At 44.6% G+C, this 16,386-nt stretch overlaps 1 protein-coding gene across 4 annotated transcripts in view; it reads left to right on the top strand.

Annotated features, from left to right (window-relative positions):
* Positions 1 to 16,386, top strand: part of SFMBT2 (Scm like with four mbt domains 2) — a 210,735-nt gene that overhangs the window by 26,458 nt on the left and 167,891 nt on the right. For 3 of the 4 annotated variants that reach the window (XM_082848827.1, XM_082848829.1, XM_082848828.1), the window contains exons 3-4: positions 7,241 to 7,335; positions 9,977 to 10,217. In XM_082848827.1, coding sequence (XP_082704953.1) covers positions 7,241 to 7,335; positions 9,977 to 10,217 — 336 coding nt within the window. The remainder of the gene's footprint in view (positions 1 to 7,240; positions 7,336 to 9,976; positions 10,218 to 16,386) is intronic. The other variant, XM_082848830.1, reaches the window with a different exon arrangement.

Below are 16,386 nucleotides of genomic sequence, written 5' to 3'. Positions count from 1 at the left end.
TCCCCCACTGGTGCCTGGTAGGTGCCCTAGTTGTGAGGAGACGCGAATTCTGCGTCCTCCTAATAGCAATCTTGACTCCACCTCCAGTTGGCGTGTTCCTGCCACTGCAAGGGAGGTGGGGAAAATAGAATTTTCCCCCATGTGCCCGGGAAGAGAGGGCAAGAGGATCTGCCCAAGCATCGGATGCTCCTTCCCAAGACCCTTTCTTTTTTTTTTTTGACTGTACTTTGAGGCTTGTATGGTCTTAGTTCCCCCACCAGGGATTGAACCCAGACCACAGAAGTAAAAGTGCTAAGTCCTAACCACCAGACTGCCAGCGAACTCCCCCTAAGACCTTTTGAAAACCTGGAAGGAATCTTTCAGAAAAGTGCATGATGTAAAAGTATTTAGGTCATGTGAATTTGCACTAAAATATTTCTCCTTGTAAGAAACAGACTCAAGTATGAGTCTTCAAGTAGTTTATTTTCCCTAAGAGTTTCCTTTTAACCGGTTCATCAGTAAAATAGTTTCCGTTCTGGAATCGGTTGTGGGGCTGTTTGGTTCTGGGACCCGCTGTGACGTGCCTAGGGCTGGATGGCATCTTGGTGCCAAGGTTCTTTTCCCCAGAAGTTTCCAGATGAGATTCGTGTGTTGGATGAACCAGAGAAGGCACAGACAGCCTGCAGCTGCTTCTAAGTTGGCTGGCAGGTGCGCGAGGAGAGGTTTGTGGTCCTGAGTTCCAACTGTGTGACAGGCACTCTCTTAAGTACTTCCCACGTGTTGGGTCCCTTCATCCTTCTGCAGCCCAGTGAGACAGCTGCTTTTATTAGCCCCATTTTATAGATGAGGAAACATCGGATGACAAGAGTCGCTTGGCTCTTGTGTTCCAGCCAGGATTTCATCTCAAGCATCCCAAGGCTCTGAAACACTGGGCTGTCCCTGCCTTTCGGTGCAGGGAGAAGTTACCCTCATACATACGTGTTCCTGTGAGCACACTTCCCCTGCCCCTACCACCCCACACTTTATGGGACCAGGCGCACCTCAGATCCCTTCTTGTCCTCTCCTCCACTTGTCCCCCGTCCCTCTCCAGTCCCCATGTGTCATGTGACACACAACTGCATCTGCCTGAGAAGCAGCTATACTCGGGCTCTTCTCTGCCAAAGTTTTGGGGCCATAGGATGGAGTCTAATGTGGTTGCCCTGGGGGTGTGCGCATCTTGTGCTGCTGAGGTCCGCCCCCTCACCCCCAGCTGCTGCGATTCCTTGAATGATGGTCCACTTTGCTGCACTAGAAACTTCAGCTTAAAACAAATGACTCGTATGAACAGCTTTTTTATTTTTCACTTTTGCCTCTTTGCCTAAGGAAGGCTCAAAGAGTGTTGGGGTCCATGACTGACACTTGCGTCCTGTCAGTGAAATCGGCAGCATGTAAAATTCCTCCTCCTCCTGGGGGCCGCCGAGGCCTCGCCGGTAGACAGCCTGGGCGACCCCGTTACAGGGCACAGAGAAGGAAGGGGACCGGGATTGGATTCCTGGAGTGCTTGGTTTCTCCAATTGCAATTTGCTTGCTGGTGATAAAAGCAAGCAAAATAGTGTGCTGACATAGTGATCAGTAGATTCCTTGACATTCTTTTTCCAGGCCAGCTAAATGTAATTTGCTGATGAAGTCTGCACATAAAGTGGCATTGCACATTTAGACGGGGCAAGCCACCGAGTAAAAGAATTACACTGGAAACGTGGGCTTGATTTTTTTTTTTTTTTTTTTTGGGACTAGGAGTATTTAACCAGAGTCCCATGGGCTCTTCTGTTTGGGAAGGAAAGGAGTCAACATTCTTAGGAAAATCTGGATCTCTTACTCTTCCAGCTGGGGACTAGTTCAATGTGACTCAATAATATTTCTCCTCCTCCCCTTTTTAAAGTGTCTTTTGAATACTTGTTGCCTCCCCTAGCTAGGTGGTGGGGTGTTTAGTTTTTTCTGGAAAGTCTCTCTGGCCCTCTGGGGTCTGGGTGGCCAGGACACCCTCGAGGACCTTGTGTTCCGGTGTCTGTCCTCCGGCCCTGTCCCGTCCCCGCCCCTGCCCCCCCAGGTGTAATCTTTTTTTTTTTTTTAACATCTTTATTGGGGTATAATTGCTTTACAATGGTGTGTTAGTTTCTGCTTTATAACAAAGTGAATCAGTCATACATAAACATATGTTCCCATATGTCTTCCCTGTTGCGTCTCCCTCCCTCCCAGGTGTAATCTTGCAGCTGTGAACTCACTAGCCTAGGATTGATGTTGGCTAGTCCTTTCTGAGTTTTATCAGTACCCTGTGTCTGTTTAATGTCCTCACAGTGCAAACATTTTCTAAACCTTGTGATCCTACCAACCGACTATCAGCAGTTAAAATGACAAAGATTGAATGTCTTCTTCCTTTCTCTATCCACTTAAAAAATAATATCTAGCGCACGAGAAGGTGCCCTGTAAGATTTCATTCATCGTGAACCTGCTGATTCTCTATTCCTTGACTGGGTGCGGATGACAGGTTTAATATTCTCCTCTGCAAGATTAGTCTTATTTCAGCTTGTTACATTCTACAACCCAAGATCTGATGACTTAAAAAAAGGTAATGAGTCCTGTGTTGATTCCATTTTTCACTGTAAAGTCGTTTGCACTCCCACTTGGAGTATTCTTTTTCTAGTTAACATGAACGATTCCAGTCACATACACAGCTCTCTGTGTTCTAGAATTGGATCGCCACTAAAGAACACTCCCGCCTTCTTCTGAGCTGTGACACTTCCTTAGTAGCTTTTCACAGTCTGCTTGCATGACATCGTGGGGAGATGCCTCTGACCATTTCCGATGCGGAGAAAAGAGGCCGTCAGAGTTTCCTTGATAAAGTGTTTATGGGTTTAAGAAGTTTATGAATCAGCTGTAAATATTTGCTCTGGGTTTATGAGACCTCCACTCATAAACATGGCGTGTCTGTCTCTTGCTCTTTGAAATGTCTTTAGAGAATCAGCTGCTCAGGGAGGGCATAGGTGGCGGAGGAAGTGTTAATATGTTACAGGTTCCGAAAACCCTCCATTTTGTGTTTGTTTTATTGTTAAAACAGCATACTTAGAGTTAAAGGCATAAATCTTTAAAGGCATAAAGGTTTTAATCTTTAAAATCCCATTCTAGGCCTGACTCTTGGTTGCTTTTGAAAGTGTTTGTTTTGATGGCGGAGAGCAGCAGAGTTTTCCTGAGCACTGATCTCACTGACTCACATGTGGGGAGGGGGTGGGTCCCAGTGGTACCTTTTCCTTTCTTTCTTTCTTTATGGATTTTATTTATTTATTTGTTTATTTATTTATTGGCATGTGGGATCTTAGTTCCCTGACTAGGGATGGAACCCGAGCCCCGTGCATTGGAAGTGGGGGGTCTTAACCACCAGACTGCCAGGGAGGATCCACCTTCTCCTTTCTTGATTGACGGGAGTGAATGCCAGAGTGAGCACCAAAGCTGTTGCAGCGTCTTTTATTGGGAGAAGAGGCTGGAAACGTAGCTTGTAATGAATTAAAATTGGGTGGAAACAAAATTTTTGTTAACAGCCTAGATGAGCGTTTTAGGAAGGATCAAGAGCTCTGATGAAGGGTCTCAAAGTTGCAGTTGGGAGGTTTGAGCCTTGGTCTTCGCCTCACCACTGCCTCCAAGTGGTGGAATCATCAGGTCTCTTGCGGTCCTGATGAGGTTCATCACAGTGCAGCAGGCAGCTCCTAAAGGCTCAGTCTCCACCCGAGTGTCTCTGATTTGGAGGAGCCCGATCTGTTTTCAGTAGCTGGAATTCTCCAGAAACCGCTCTTCCGGGACCTAGTGCCTCGGTCGGCTCAAGGCCGAGTATCACAGCCACATCCTCTGCTGGCTCTCTCCTCCTCCTTTGCAAACAAGCCCCGGGTATCACAGCCACATCCTCTGCTGGCTCTCTCCTCCTCCTTTGCAAACAAGCCCCGGGAGCCCTGCCCCTTCTGTCCTCCTCCCCAGGGGTGGCAGCTGCCTCCCGCCCACCCCCCACCTCCTGGGTCCTCCTGCTGCCCGACTTGGCCCTGAACACATTAACGCTCACCACCACAGAGACAGATAAGCTGGCCCCGGGGTCCGCCTCGGATCCTCCAGGTGGAGAAGGGGGTGATGGAGCGGGGCTGTCTGACCTGGGAAGGTGACTCGGAGAAGTTCTGGCTTCCACCCCAGGCCACCTGCGTTGGACCCCTGCTTCGTAGCTGGACCTGGTAAGTCCCTTGAGGTGCCCGTCTGTCAGGGTTCCTGGAAGGATTAAATAAGGTGCTGCATGTAAAGCAGTTAGAGGAGGGCTGACACCCCCAGTTCTCGTCAGTGCTGTGACAGCCTGTGGTCTCTGGGTGGAAACGGAGGTGCCTGTCAGGGCTGGAGCTGCAGGGCCTGCAGGAGGCGTGGTTTGAGCTGCCGCTGGACGGGAGGGTGTAGGAAGCACAGACTTTCACTGCAACAAGTCAGCTACCCCAGAGATTCCGTACCAGGCCACCCTGGCAAGGAAACGTGCTGCGTCCGTGCCTCCGGCTAGTGGGTCAGAAAACAGACTTGATCACTGATGCCCAGTGCGGCTTGGGTGAAAAGGATTGTGGGCAGAACTGTTGGGTGACCCCCTGAGGCATTTTCTAGAGCCTGACTGCTTTCCCTTTGGGTTTGCCTCCTTGCCTTTAGTAGCTGGAAACCCGCCTCACAGCCCTTGGTAACTGGTGACTGCAAGACCTGCTGACTTTTTCCAGGGAACATGATTCTGATGGGAGGGCCTAAACATGATTCTGATGGGAGGGTGACTCTGCATCTTGGAAGAGCTCCAGGGGAAAGCTTTTCTCTTCAGGTGGCTTTTTCTGTTCTCGGACATTTCATGATAAACCACCTTATTAAAGTTGGAGGTGGAAGTTCTTAGCAACTTGGCTTTAGAAGACGACGTTTAAGGTAACTGCCTTTTGACTTAGTGTCTTCTGATGTTACAAAAGCTATCCTCTTCTATCAGTTCCTGAGACTAGATAGAGTATTACAAGAAAATAACTTTTCCCACTTATAATTTATAACATTTAGGAGAAAAAAATAGTGATAGCCTCCACAAGAAGTCTGTCTTCTACCCCCAGGCACTAATTCCCCCGGCCCACCTGCCGGGTTATACCACTTCTACATTAATACACGATTGATCACAGCATTTCTTCTGGGCCAATGAAATGGACTCTTGCTAATAGAAGATACACAAGTTGAACGTCAGCATCCATTGAGTGTTATGGAAAGAAAGGAGAGTCTTAACTTTTGAAGCACTAAATGGCCTGCATGTTTGGACAACCCTCACTACTGCGTGTTCCTTCCTTATAACAGCCTTGCAAATAGCTTAAAATAATGTTTACGGCTCATCAGTTTTTTCAGTGGAAACTATGACATCACATTTATGTTATCTGTATTTTAAAATGAGGTATTTGGTGCTTTTCAACTAAACCGATTATATCTTACTGTACAGTCTGAAATGTTTTGGGAATTGCTTGATTTCCTCCAAAACAGTGATGTTTTAGGAGCCACGTCGTACATTTGATTGCATTTCTCCTTGTTCCTTGTCCTTGGAGAAATGCGTGTCCTGTAGGTTTCCACCTGGGTGCCTTGTCCTGAGAGCTGTGTTTCAGGAGAAGGCAGGAGAGGGTCCCTGGACGGGGTGGGAGTGGGGTCAGCTGACAGCCGCTCCGTTCCTGTGGCTAACTGGCCGGGCGCCTCACACACCTGAGCGGTCCTTCTGGGTCTCAGTGTTTTTCCTTGAAATGACTTTGGAGTCAATGCTTTCTGAAGCCCCAATGATCTATGATATTACTTTATAATCTCCAGCAGTTGTACTGTATATACATCAAGGTGCTCACTTGGTGCCCAGTGGTTTCCTTCACCTTGTCCTCCAACCTCCCCAAAGACCGGAGTGTCTCCAGTGGATAATCTCAAACAGGCTAACGTGCAGCAACTGTGCCTTGAAGCAAATCTCATTTCATTTACTGAAGAGCCCTTAATCTTACCCTTGATTCTGTCAGGGTAGTCCAAGCAGAATTCTTCAGGGTTTTCCTTGATTTCCTTCCCTCCCCTCCCCTCCCCTCCCCTTCCCTTCCCTTTCCTTTTTTCTTCCTTCCTTTTCCCTTCCCTTCCTTTCCTTGTTTCCCCTCCCTCCCTTTTCCCTTTCTTTTCTTTCCTTTCTTTTTTTTTTTTTTAAAGAAAGATGTTGGGGGTAGGAGTTTATTAATTAATTAATTTATTTTTGCTGTGTTGGGTCTTCGTTTCTGTGTGAGGGCTTTCTCTAGTTGCGGCAAGCGGGGCCCACTCTTCATCGCGGTGCGCGGGCCTCTCACTATCGCGGCTTCTCTTGTTGCGGAGCACAGGCTCCAGACACGCAGGCTCAGTAGTTGTGGCTCACGGGCCTAGTTGCTCTGCGGCATGTGGGATCCTCCCAGACCAGGGCTCGAACCCGTGTCCCCGCATTAGCAGGCAGACTCTCAACCACTGCACCACCAGGGAAGCCCTCTTTCCTTCTTTCTTTTATGTGAAGTATAGTTGATTTACAATATTGTGTTAGTTTCAGGTGTACAGCAAAGTGATTTCTTTATACATATATGTATATGTATTCGTTTTTTGATTCTTTTCCATTATAGTTTTTTACAAGATATTGAATATAGTTCCCTGTGCTATACAGTAGATCCTTGTTGTTTAGCTATTTTATGTACAGTGGTATGTATCTGTTAATCCCATACTCCTAATTTATTCCCCCCACCTTTGGTAACCATAAGTTTATTTTCTATGTCTGTGAATCTTTCTGTTTTGAAAACAAGTTCATTTGTACTATTTTTTGTATTCCACATGTAAATGATATCATATGATATTTGTCTTTGTCTGACTTCACTTAATATGATAATCTCTAGGTCCATCCATGTCGCTGCAAATGGCATGATTTAATTATTTTTCATGGCTGAGTAATATTCCACTGTGTATATAGACCACATCTTCTTTATCCATTCCTCTGTTGATAGACACTTAGGTTGGTTCCGTGTCTTTCTTGAGTCACCTGTCTCTAAAATCAGCAAACAGAAGCTTTGCAAAGAATTCAACAGTATTCTCCTACACACTGAATTTGTTTCTCTCTTGCATGAAGGATTTTCTGGTTTATATGGAAGGCCAATGCCTTTCCATTCTTCACACTAGTATTGATATGCTTCTGTTTTTTGTTCTTTTTTTTTTTGTCTTCCGACAGAAGAAGGCTCAAGCTTGGAGGAAACCGGCTTTAACTGGGGAGAGTATCTGGAAGAGACGGGGACCAGTGCAGCTCCTCACACATCGTTCAAACATGTGGGTGACCTCCTTTTCTCCTTCTGATCTGTCTGCGGGGGTGGGAAGGGTGTCTTCAGGAAGATGCCAAACTTACTGGAAGAAAGGGAATGAGAAGAAAAGAGAAATTTGGCCACGATTTCTTAGAAATGCAGAGGAGATGTGGAAGTGAGTTTGATTTTCACAGAGGGCTGCAGGAAAGGTGGGCCTTGCTTTAATCCAGGGCTGGGCCCCGGGGTGGTGCTCAGCATGAGAAATGGTGTGTGGTCTTAACCTCATTCTGTGCCTCAAAAAACCAGATTAGAACGATGTGTTCTGTGCTGTCTGGGGCGCACAGCCCAAGACAGGTAAGGTTGATGTGAATAAATAAAAAGCCAGCAAACTAGGCAAGTAGGCGTCAATGAGTAATGTCTTCTTAGGAGATGTAATGGCTGTATATTTTAAGTTTGAATTGATATTTTTCTTTTGAAAAGACACCTAAAAGCGTTAGAGCCATTTGTGGACAGATGAGTCAAATTACAGGAAAGACCATAAATATTCAGGAAATGTTTGGATCAAACCAAAAAAAATCACCGTCATCTATACTGTTTTTTGAACAATGCAAATAGCATGCCAAGCAGAGGGCAAGTCCCAGGAAATAACAAAACTAAGTTTTTACCAGATGTTTGCTTAGATATGAGATTTTGGTAATATATCATTAGCAAGAAAAAGGTTGAGTTTCCAGGACCTAAGTTCTTAGGTATTACTATTGCTTTATTGGAAATGAAAATTTAATACTGAGGAACATTTTTTTCCCCCACTGGGCCTTTCCAAGGCAAAGATTTAGCCTCAGTATCATAAACAAATTGGGGGATTTTCTCAACCTGGTCTTCCTTCTGGCTCTTTTGTTGAATTAGGAAGCCACTTTATTTTAAGGTGACATTTTATTCTTTTTGGAAGTGAAGTGTTCCTTTGAAAAGGAATTTAAGACCTTATTAAATTTACATGACCTCGTTAAGGGTGGATCGCATTCCGATTCTCCTTTTATACTGACACTTATACTGTGATGATTGCTGGTTTATTATGAATGGGACTGTGGTCATTTAGTGAAACCAAGAGTGAAATATTAAAACAAAACTAAAACTCACCCAGCATACAGTGTGGATTCCGTTTTGCAAAAGCCATTGTAACATCTGCCTTTTACGATGCCAGGATGACTTGGTTAGATTTCTCCAGGCGCTTTAGGAATGAGATATACATCAACAGCTTTTTCCTTCCTTTTCTGTACCAGGAAGTTCTCAGTATCTCTGCATACGGAGTCAGTCCTGTTCTCTTTCATCCAATCCATTCTCCTGCCCCACTTTCAGGCACAGTATAGTGCCCTGTACTGTGGATGCAGAATGTCCCCGGGCCTGTCTGCCAGGCTTAAAGGAAGAGTAGCCCAGGACCCATGGGCGAACAGTTCATAATTCCATCATCTCTTAAGCAGCAGCTACTCAGGGACATCCGATGTGATGGCCTTAGAATATTATAACTCACCAGGATGGAAAGCTTTCTTTTGCAGGGAGGGCTGGCAAATATTAATAGATGATAACCCTTCATTAAAAAAAAAAAAGAAAATCCATTTTCTGAGGCTGCACTGTTCACGCAGTAGCCACTGGCCATCCAGCATTTGGAAAGTGTGTCATCTAAGTTGAGATTGAAACCAAGTAGGACCCTGCAGGGCCTTCCTGAGAACAGACCCCCCTGTGTCCCCGCCTCCAAAACTGCAGCCTCCTAAGGCTTTCTCTGAGTTGCAAAGAGCAAATTTAATCAGAGAAGAAAATGTAGAAACTAAGGAAAGCAGTCAGGCAAGACAAAATAATAACAGTTTAGCCATAACACAAATTCAGGGGCCCTTAGTTCCTGCTCAGGGGCTATAGATAATATCCGGAGCCCTATCCTTGAGTTGATTTGCAGATACTGAAACCCCACCAGGTAGAAGTTAACTGCATGCTGACCACCAGCAGGTAGACCCCAGACTGGTTGGAACCAGAAGGTTGATGATTGAGATTCTCGAAACATCACCCTGTTACCTCACCACCAACCAATCATAGAATTATTCGTGAGCTGGTGACACGCCCTGTGACCCACACCCCTCACCTTGCCTTTAGAAACCCTTCCCTGAAAGCCACTGGGGAGTTTGGGTCTTTTGAACATGAGCTGCCCATTCTCTTGCTTGGTGCCCTGCAGTAAACTCTGCACTTTCCTTCACCACAGCCTGGTCAGTAGATTGGCTTTGCTGCACCTCTGACTAACGGACCCAAGTTCTGTTCGGTAACAAGATGTGCCGTAAGTGTAGAATACACACCAGATTTCAGAGGCTTCATTGGAAAATAAAAATGTAAAATTTCTCACTACTGTATTTTTATATTGGTTCCCTTTTGAAATGATGCTATTTGGGATCTGTTGGGTTAAATAAAATACATTACTAAAATTAATTTCATCTATTTTCTCTCTCTCTCTTTTTTTTTTAAAGTGGCCACTAGAAAATTTAACGTCACACCAGTGGCTTGCATTACATTTCTTTTAGATGGTGCTGATCTAGGGCAACAGAAGTATTAAGTGCTGTGTTTTCAGTCGTTCACATAATCTTCTGGATGGACGTGTCTAGTGTAATGACGGATTTTCTGTGTTCCTTAAGGTTGAGATCAGCATTCAGAGCAACTTCCAGCCGGGGATGAAATTGGAGGTAGCCAACAAGAAGAACCCAGACACGTACTGGGTGGCCACGGTCATCACCACCTGCGGGCAGCTGCTGCTTCTGCGCTACTGTGGTTACGGGGAGGACCGCCGGGCTGACTTCTGGTGTGACGTGGTGATCGCGGATCTGCACCCCGTAGGGTGGTGCACGCAGAACAATAAGACCCTAATGCCCCCGGACGGTGAGCACGGGCTGGCCCAGCTCTCGGGTATCACTTGTGATGCTTGTAGAGAAAACCTTGTAGAGATTCAATAACTGATATCCTAGGAAGGTACAGCACTTTCAGGGTCTCTCCTTGAGTTGCATTAGCCTGAGGGCGCTGGAGTGAGGGGGGGCTGAGTGCATTTTCAGATGTTGGAGCTGAACTCGATGGTTGAGCCCACCATGGCCTTTATGCCTTTGATCCTCGGGTGGGTTTCTGGAGGTAGGAAAGGAAGACCGAAGGGATGCCCATGATGGAGGCCTTGTTCTTCCTTTGCTGATGGATTATCTTGCTTTTCTTTTGCTTTAGAGACTTGATGTTTTGAATAGCACTATAGTGCATCAGAAACAGGTTTCTCTAACAGGTTTTAATCTGTCTTGTGTGGGGAGACTGTCAAGTTGAGAAACGTGTAGAAAACCAAACAGATGAGGAGAAATGACATTACTCTCAAAGAGATTGCCAAAGCGTGCGTAGACTAGATCCATTTAGTTGCTGGAAAATGGTGGTTCTCTACTGGGGCGATTTTACCCCCCAGGGACATCCAGTGATGTCTGCAAGCATTTTTAGTTGTGAGAGGGGAGGAGGGGGGTGCTGCTGGCATCTGGTGGGAGGGGCCAGGGATGTTGCTACACATCCTACAGTGCACAGCAACCCCCCAGACGGTGATGTTATTGGGCTCAAACTGCCAATAGTGCTGACTTCGAGAAATCCTGCTGTAAAAGAATGGGCTGCCTCTTAGGATGATCAGGAACTCATCCGATCCTGTAAGTGAGAGAAACTGCCTTACCAAAAAGCTGAATCTCAGCACCCTGTCCTCTTTGCACTTGAAAACTCCTGATGCTAGTTCTCAAGCAGGTGTAATGTCTCCTTAGGACCTGCCTGCCTATCTTAATTTTGACTTGATATTTTTATTTTGAAGCAACGCGTAAAGTATTAGAGCTGACTCCGAGGTTCCTTGCGTCCATCCTATTCACAATTGCTTTTCCCTTCTGGAGCGTTTGTAAACTTACGTAGAGAAGTGTCATAACAAACGCACGGAGTCTGAGTTGCATTTACGTGACGTGTGTAAGGAGTGAATCCGTTGCCTTGGCCTTACCGAATGTGTTGGCCCTTTATTGTCTCAGGAAGAAGAGAGTAGGCCCTTCTTTCTTTACTTACTATTTTTTAAAATTTATTTATTTATTTTATTTATTTTTGGCTGCGTTTGGTCTTTGTTGCTGCGTGTGGGCTTTCTCTAGTTGCGGCGAGCGGGGGCTACTCTTGTTGCAGTGCGTGGGCTTCTCATGGCAGTGGCTTCTTTTGTTGCGGAGCACGGGCTCTAGGCACGCGGGCTTCAGTAGTTGTGGCTCGTGGGCTCTAGAGCGCAGACTTAGTAGTTGTGGCGCACGGGCTTAGTTGCTCCGCGGCATGTGGGATCTTTCCAGACCAGGGCTCGAACACGTGTCCCCTTGGGAGGCAGATTCTTAACCACTGCGCCACCAGGGAAGCCCTGTAGCTTTATTTTTAATATAATACCTCACAGAGGGCAATATTTGTCCTTCTGTGACTGGCTTATTTCACTTAGCATAATATCTTCTAGGTTCATCCACGTGGTAGCCTATATGACACGATTTCCTTCTTTTTAACTGCTGAATAATATTCCATCTGGTTTTGAATTGAAACAGCCACTGAGGTGAGACTAATATCCCTGTGATTTCCGATCTGTCATGAAAAAAGTCAGTTGTTTTTTCATTTTCTGGCTCCTTGTGAACTATATAGTTATTACGATTCCTTTAAAATTTTTTAAAAATTGAAGTATAGTTGGTTTACAATATTATATTAGTTTCAGGTGTACAGCATAATGATTCAGTATTTTTATAGAGTATACTCCATTTAAAGTTATTTCAAAACAATGGCTCTATTTCCCTGTGTTGTACAGTATATCCTCTCTGCTTGCCTGTTTTGTACACAGTAGTTTGTATCTCAAAATAAATCAGTCTTGATGGACGAATGTACTGATGGAATATTGGGAAAATATCAGTTTTAGAGAACTAGACACTTTCCCACTTGCCAGCTCTACACACAAAAGCCATGTAGATATGTCCACACACTCCCAGGAGGGTCCAGACATGAGTTGATCCCAGGGGCAGATACATACCTGGGAATACCGAGAGTGGGGGGCATAGAGGGGGACTGAGAGGCAGGCCCTTCTCCTGTGTGAAATCTTGCCTTTTTGCTGTCCTTGCTTATCTCATGACTTACTCTTAAATTTTGACACTTTTTAAAACACCCGTGGAGAAGATGTAAGAGGGTTTTACTTTGTAATAGAGCCTCTAGTGGATCATTTTAGTGAGAAGTTCCAGGGTACAGAATTTTAACACTCTAAGAGCTAATGGGTTCATTTGGTAAAAAAAAAAAAATCCATGCTGTTGCTTGAGAAAAGAAGGCAGAGTTGATGAATCAATTCTTCTTCCTTGCCTGGGTGAAAAATGTGGCAGCTGCCACAGTTTCAGAAACACCATCAAATTTGTATCCTCCTGACTCTGTGCTCTTAGGCAAGACGCAGACACACTTAAAATGACTAATTGAAAATGAAAAATGGGGAAGCCCCATGAAAAGAGAAACCATTAATGTGAATGAAAGATTTGAAGTCTGTTCAGACCATCCCAAGTGATGCTAATTGGAGAATTTCTTTATTGCTCCTTTAAAGAACTTTAAAAAAATTTAGTCAGTGATCGATACAGCTTGGAAATCTCGAGTACAGAGAACAAAGTCAGGAAGTAGCAGGTTCATGGGGCAAGAGGTTTTATTGATTGCTGTAGTGCAGGATAATTATTGCTTCGTAGCCAGAGGTGGCAGCTTGTTCCAGAGGGAATCGTAGAATCTATTCTTGCACAAGGATTCTTGTTGGTGTGGTTTTCTGTCTTACAGAGCTCATTGCACTGGAAATCCCGCAGCTGTACCTGGTCGATCTTTGTCGTGGTTAAACTTGAAAGGTGTCCCAGAATATTAACAGGAGTGAAAGCGGTCCATGACACCTCGTGTATTGGTTTGGGAGGCTCCGTGGTGATAGATTTTCTTACTGATCCTAGGAATCGGGGTAGTATGAAGCAGGGACATGGCGTTTGGAGCCAGAAGATCAGGTTTCTTTCCTTGCCTCTGCCATTAATGTAGGTACCTCTCGCTCTCCCATTTCCTCATTTTTGAAATGAGGAGGTGGTAATGTATAATCTCTAAAGAGCTTTCCAGTCTCACCTGCTTTGGTTTGTGATCTTTGGAAAGGAAAGAAGGAAGGAGGAGGGTGCTAGTTTTCCTATTGTGTGCATGAGGAATGGAGTTTGTTTTGGGATTAGGATTGATGGAAATCTAGCCCAGGAGTCTGTGCAGAGCACCGAAGTCAGGCTTCTGTGTGACTTTCTGGGATGGTGAAGTTTCAGTGGGTTGGGAGGCAAACTAGGTTGGGAAATTATGATGAGCATTTGGGTCCTTTGTCAACTGCCGTGGATAGAATTTCACCCAATACAGAATTGTAGACTCTGTTTCCTCGATGGAAGCCAGAGACCTCGGAGTACTCAGTCCCTGAGAGATCGATCAGTATGTGGATGTCAGTTTCAAAATATCGTTGGGCCAAGCAAGAGGATGGGAGTTTTGGGTGGTTTTGTTCATTGATGGGAGAAAGGAGAGGACTGCCTTTTCTGGTCACACTTAGATCTTTCTGGTCATTTTTGGATTCTCCAAGTAATCTTATGTCTTCTGAAGTCACTGCCCTGAGAGTCATGTTTTAAAATTTTAGATGACATTTTACCAAGCACGTAGCATCCTTTGCAGTCCTGTATTTTCCTGCCTTGCTGTTTTAAGTGAAACTAATCTTTGAATCAATGCTGGCCGTCGTTACTCCTTTAAAGTTAGGGGGACGGAAACAGCATGGCAGCAGCTCTGTTGTACTTTGTTAAGAGAATTCCCTTAATAAAGACACGTTCAGGGAGACCTGGGTTTAGTGACCAGTTGACCATTCCATGAGCAGTGTCCCTGCTCCAGAGCTAATTGGTACTAATCTTTCATGTGAAAAGTATTAAGAAACATAGTACATGGAAGCCTCATGACGTGCAGTGGAGGATGATAGCTCACATTAGGGGAGCGAAATGTAAAACGTTTTGGCTTTTGGTAAATCAATGAGGCTTGAGTTATTCATAAGCACATGCAAACTTGCAAAGGGCAGCGGCCAAGTAATGATTGTTTATGGTGATAATGTAAGGAAGTCACTTAATCCAGAGACTGTTTCACTGTCATTTATTGAGAAGCAGCAACATTGCCTCTTAATGTGTGGGGTTGGGGAACTCTGGCGTCTGGAAGTTTCCTATGGAGTCCCAGGAAGGAATGCTCTGATAAGACGGCAGGTGAATTATGTGTGAGGACGACCGTCCAGATACCTCCCCCCAGCTTTTACACTGAGAAGTATTTATGTGAGCTTTCTACTGGTGCAATAAAAGTATTGGAATTCCGGCGCCTTAGGAATCATTCCACTAATTTTTATTCTCCCCATTATTAAAATTTCTGTAATTTGAATTGCAAACTCTGCAGTCTTGCCAGAATGACTCTATTTGCCATTCAAAGTTGAATCAAAATTACTGGAGTTAGTTAATAGGTAACTTATTTGAATAAGGGATGTTTATTCATGAAGCGTTAGGAGAAAAGTGTGAATATGGCCTTCTGTTAGGTCGTGGAGGTGGATCCCGCCCAGTTCTGAAACTTGGTCCCAGACTGTTCTGGGGAATTGTTGTTTTCAGTATAGTTGACTGTGAAATGAGAGATGTGGCAGTCGGTTCACAGGACCGTAAAGTGAGCGGGTGACAGGACTTACCAGTCTGTAACCAGTGTTTAACCGTGGACTCAGAACCAGAATTTGATTGTGTTACATGAGATGATCATCATTTAAAATTCCTATCTTTTTAAAAATTTAAATGATATTTTAGTCATACTAATGAAACCTAGACAATCACATTGTTTTCATTGGCCACCTAATACTGTAACTGGAATCCCATTTGTACACTAATAAGAAAATTAAATATATTTGCTAAAAACTCGAAGAGAAAAGGTAAACCTTAGTGGCCTCTTGGAGTTGAGGGAAGCACATACTCTCACTAAATATTAGATAGTTTGATGTAAAGAGAAAAAAGCCCATGATGTAAGGAAGGGTAGGATGTGTTTGATAAATATGAGAGTAAATAAACTAAAAGACATAGTTAATAAGTTGAAAAAAGTGAGTTAGTATCTTCTTGTCAAAAAAGCCATTTTTGATAATGGTAAGTGAAAGAAGGAATATTCAGGTAAGAAATAAAGTAATCCCTTCTCTGTAGGCACTTAATGGCCCTTTAAAACACGTGGTTTGGAGTCCTATCTGATCATGTGGAGACCCTGTGTCTAGATTCACTGTGGCGTGGACCAGAGTGGACCTGGCTTGCGTGTGTGTGCGTGAGCGTGTGTGTGCGCTTGTATGTGTGCATGAGCGTATGTGTGTGCGTGAACATGTAAGTGTGTTTGCAAGCGTTTGTGTTTATAAGCATGTATGAGCATGTGTGTGCATTTGTATGTTTTGATCTGAAAAGCATCTGAAATAATTTTGGTGTCTACCATGTACAGATGACGTCATTTAACAATTTGGATGATCTATCGGCATCTCTTGAGAACGTGAGAGATGTAGACCCGTCCCTGCATCCTACACTGCAGCCTCTGCCTCATCCCATGGTCCTTTGCTTTCCATACCATCTGTCCCCTGCTTGGTTCCTCTGATCTGCTCGGGCCCTGTCGGCATCTGGGTCCTCACCTCGAGTGTCAGCCTCTGAGCCCGTGACCTCAAGTTTCCCAGGCGCCATCTGACAACATGCCACATTGGCCCGTATGGTCACTAAGGTTTCCTTCAGCTCGAGAATGTTCTGAATCTAAGAACTCAAAGAGCAATGGATGAGAATTTATGAAAGGGCTCTGAAATAAATAGGCTTTATGAATAGAAGCCTAAGAAACTGTGGGGTTTTTTTTTTAACCTATGGAAGGAAAAACAAAGAGGCAGAAAAACACAAAGGCAGAAAAACACAAAGGCAGACTCTAAATGGTCTTCATCTAAATCAAAAACCTTTGTATATATAGGTAGTGGTGAACTCTTTGTTTATGA

Source organism: Leucopleurus acutus (genome assembly GCF_964270905.1).
Source record: "Leucopleurus acutus genome assembly, chromosome: 1".
In the NCBI taxonomy this organism is placed as follows: Eukaryota; Metazoa; Chordata; class Mammalia; order Artiodactyla; family Delphinidae; genus Leucopleurus; species Leucopleurus acutus.
The sequence above is the reverse complement of the archived record's forward strand: the minus strand, read 5'-3'. Positions and strand labels throughout refer to the sequence as shown.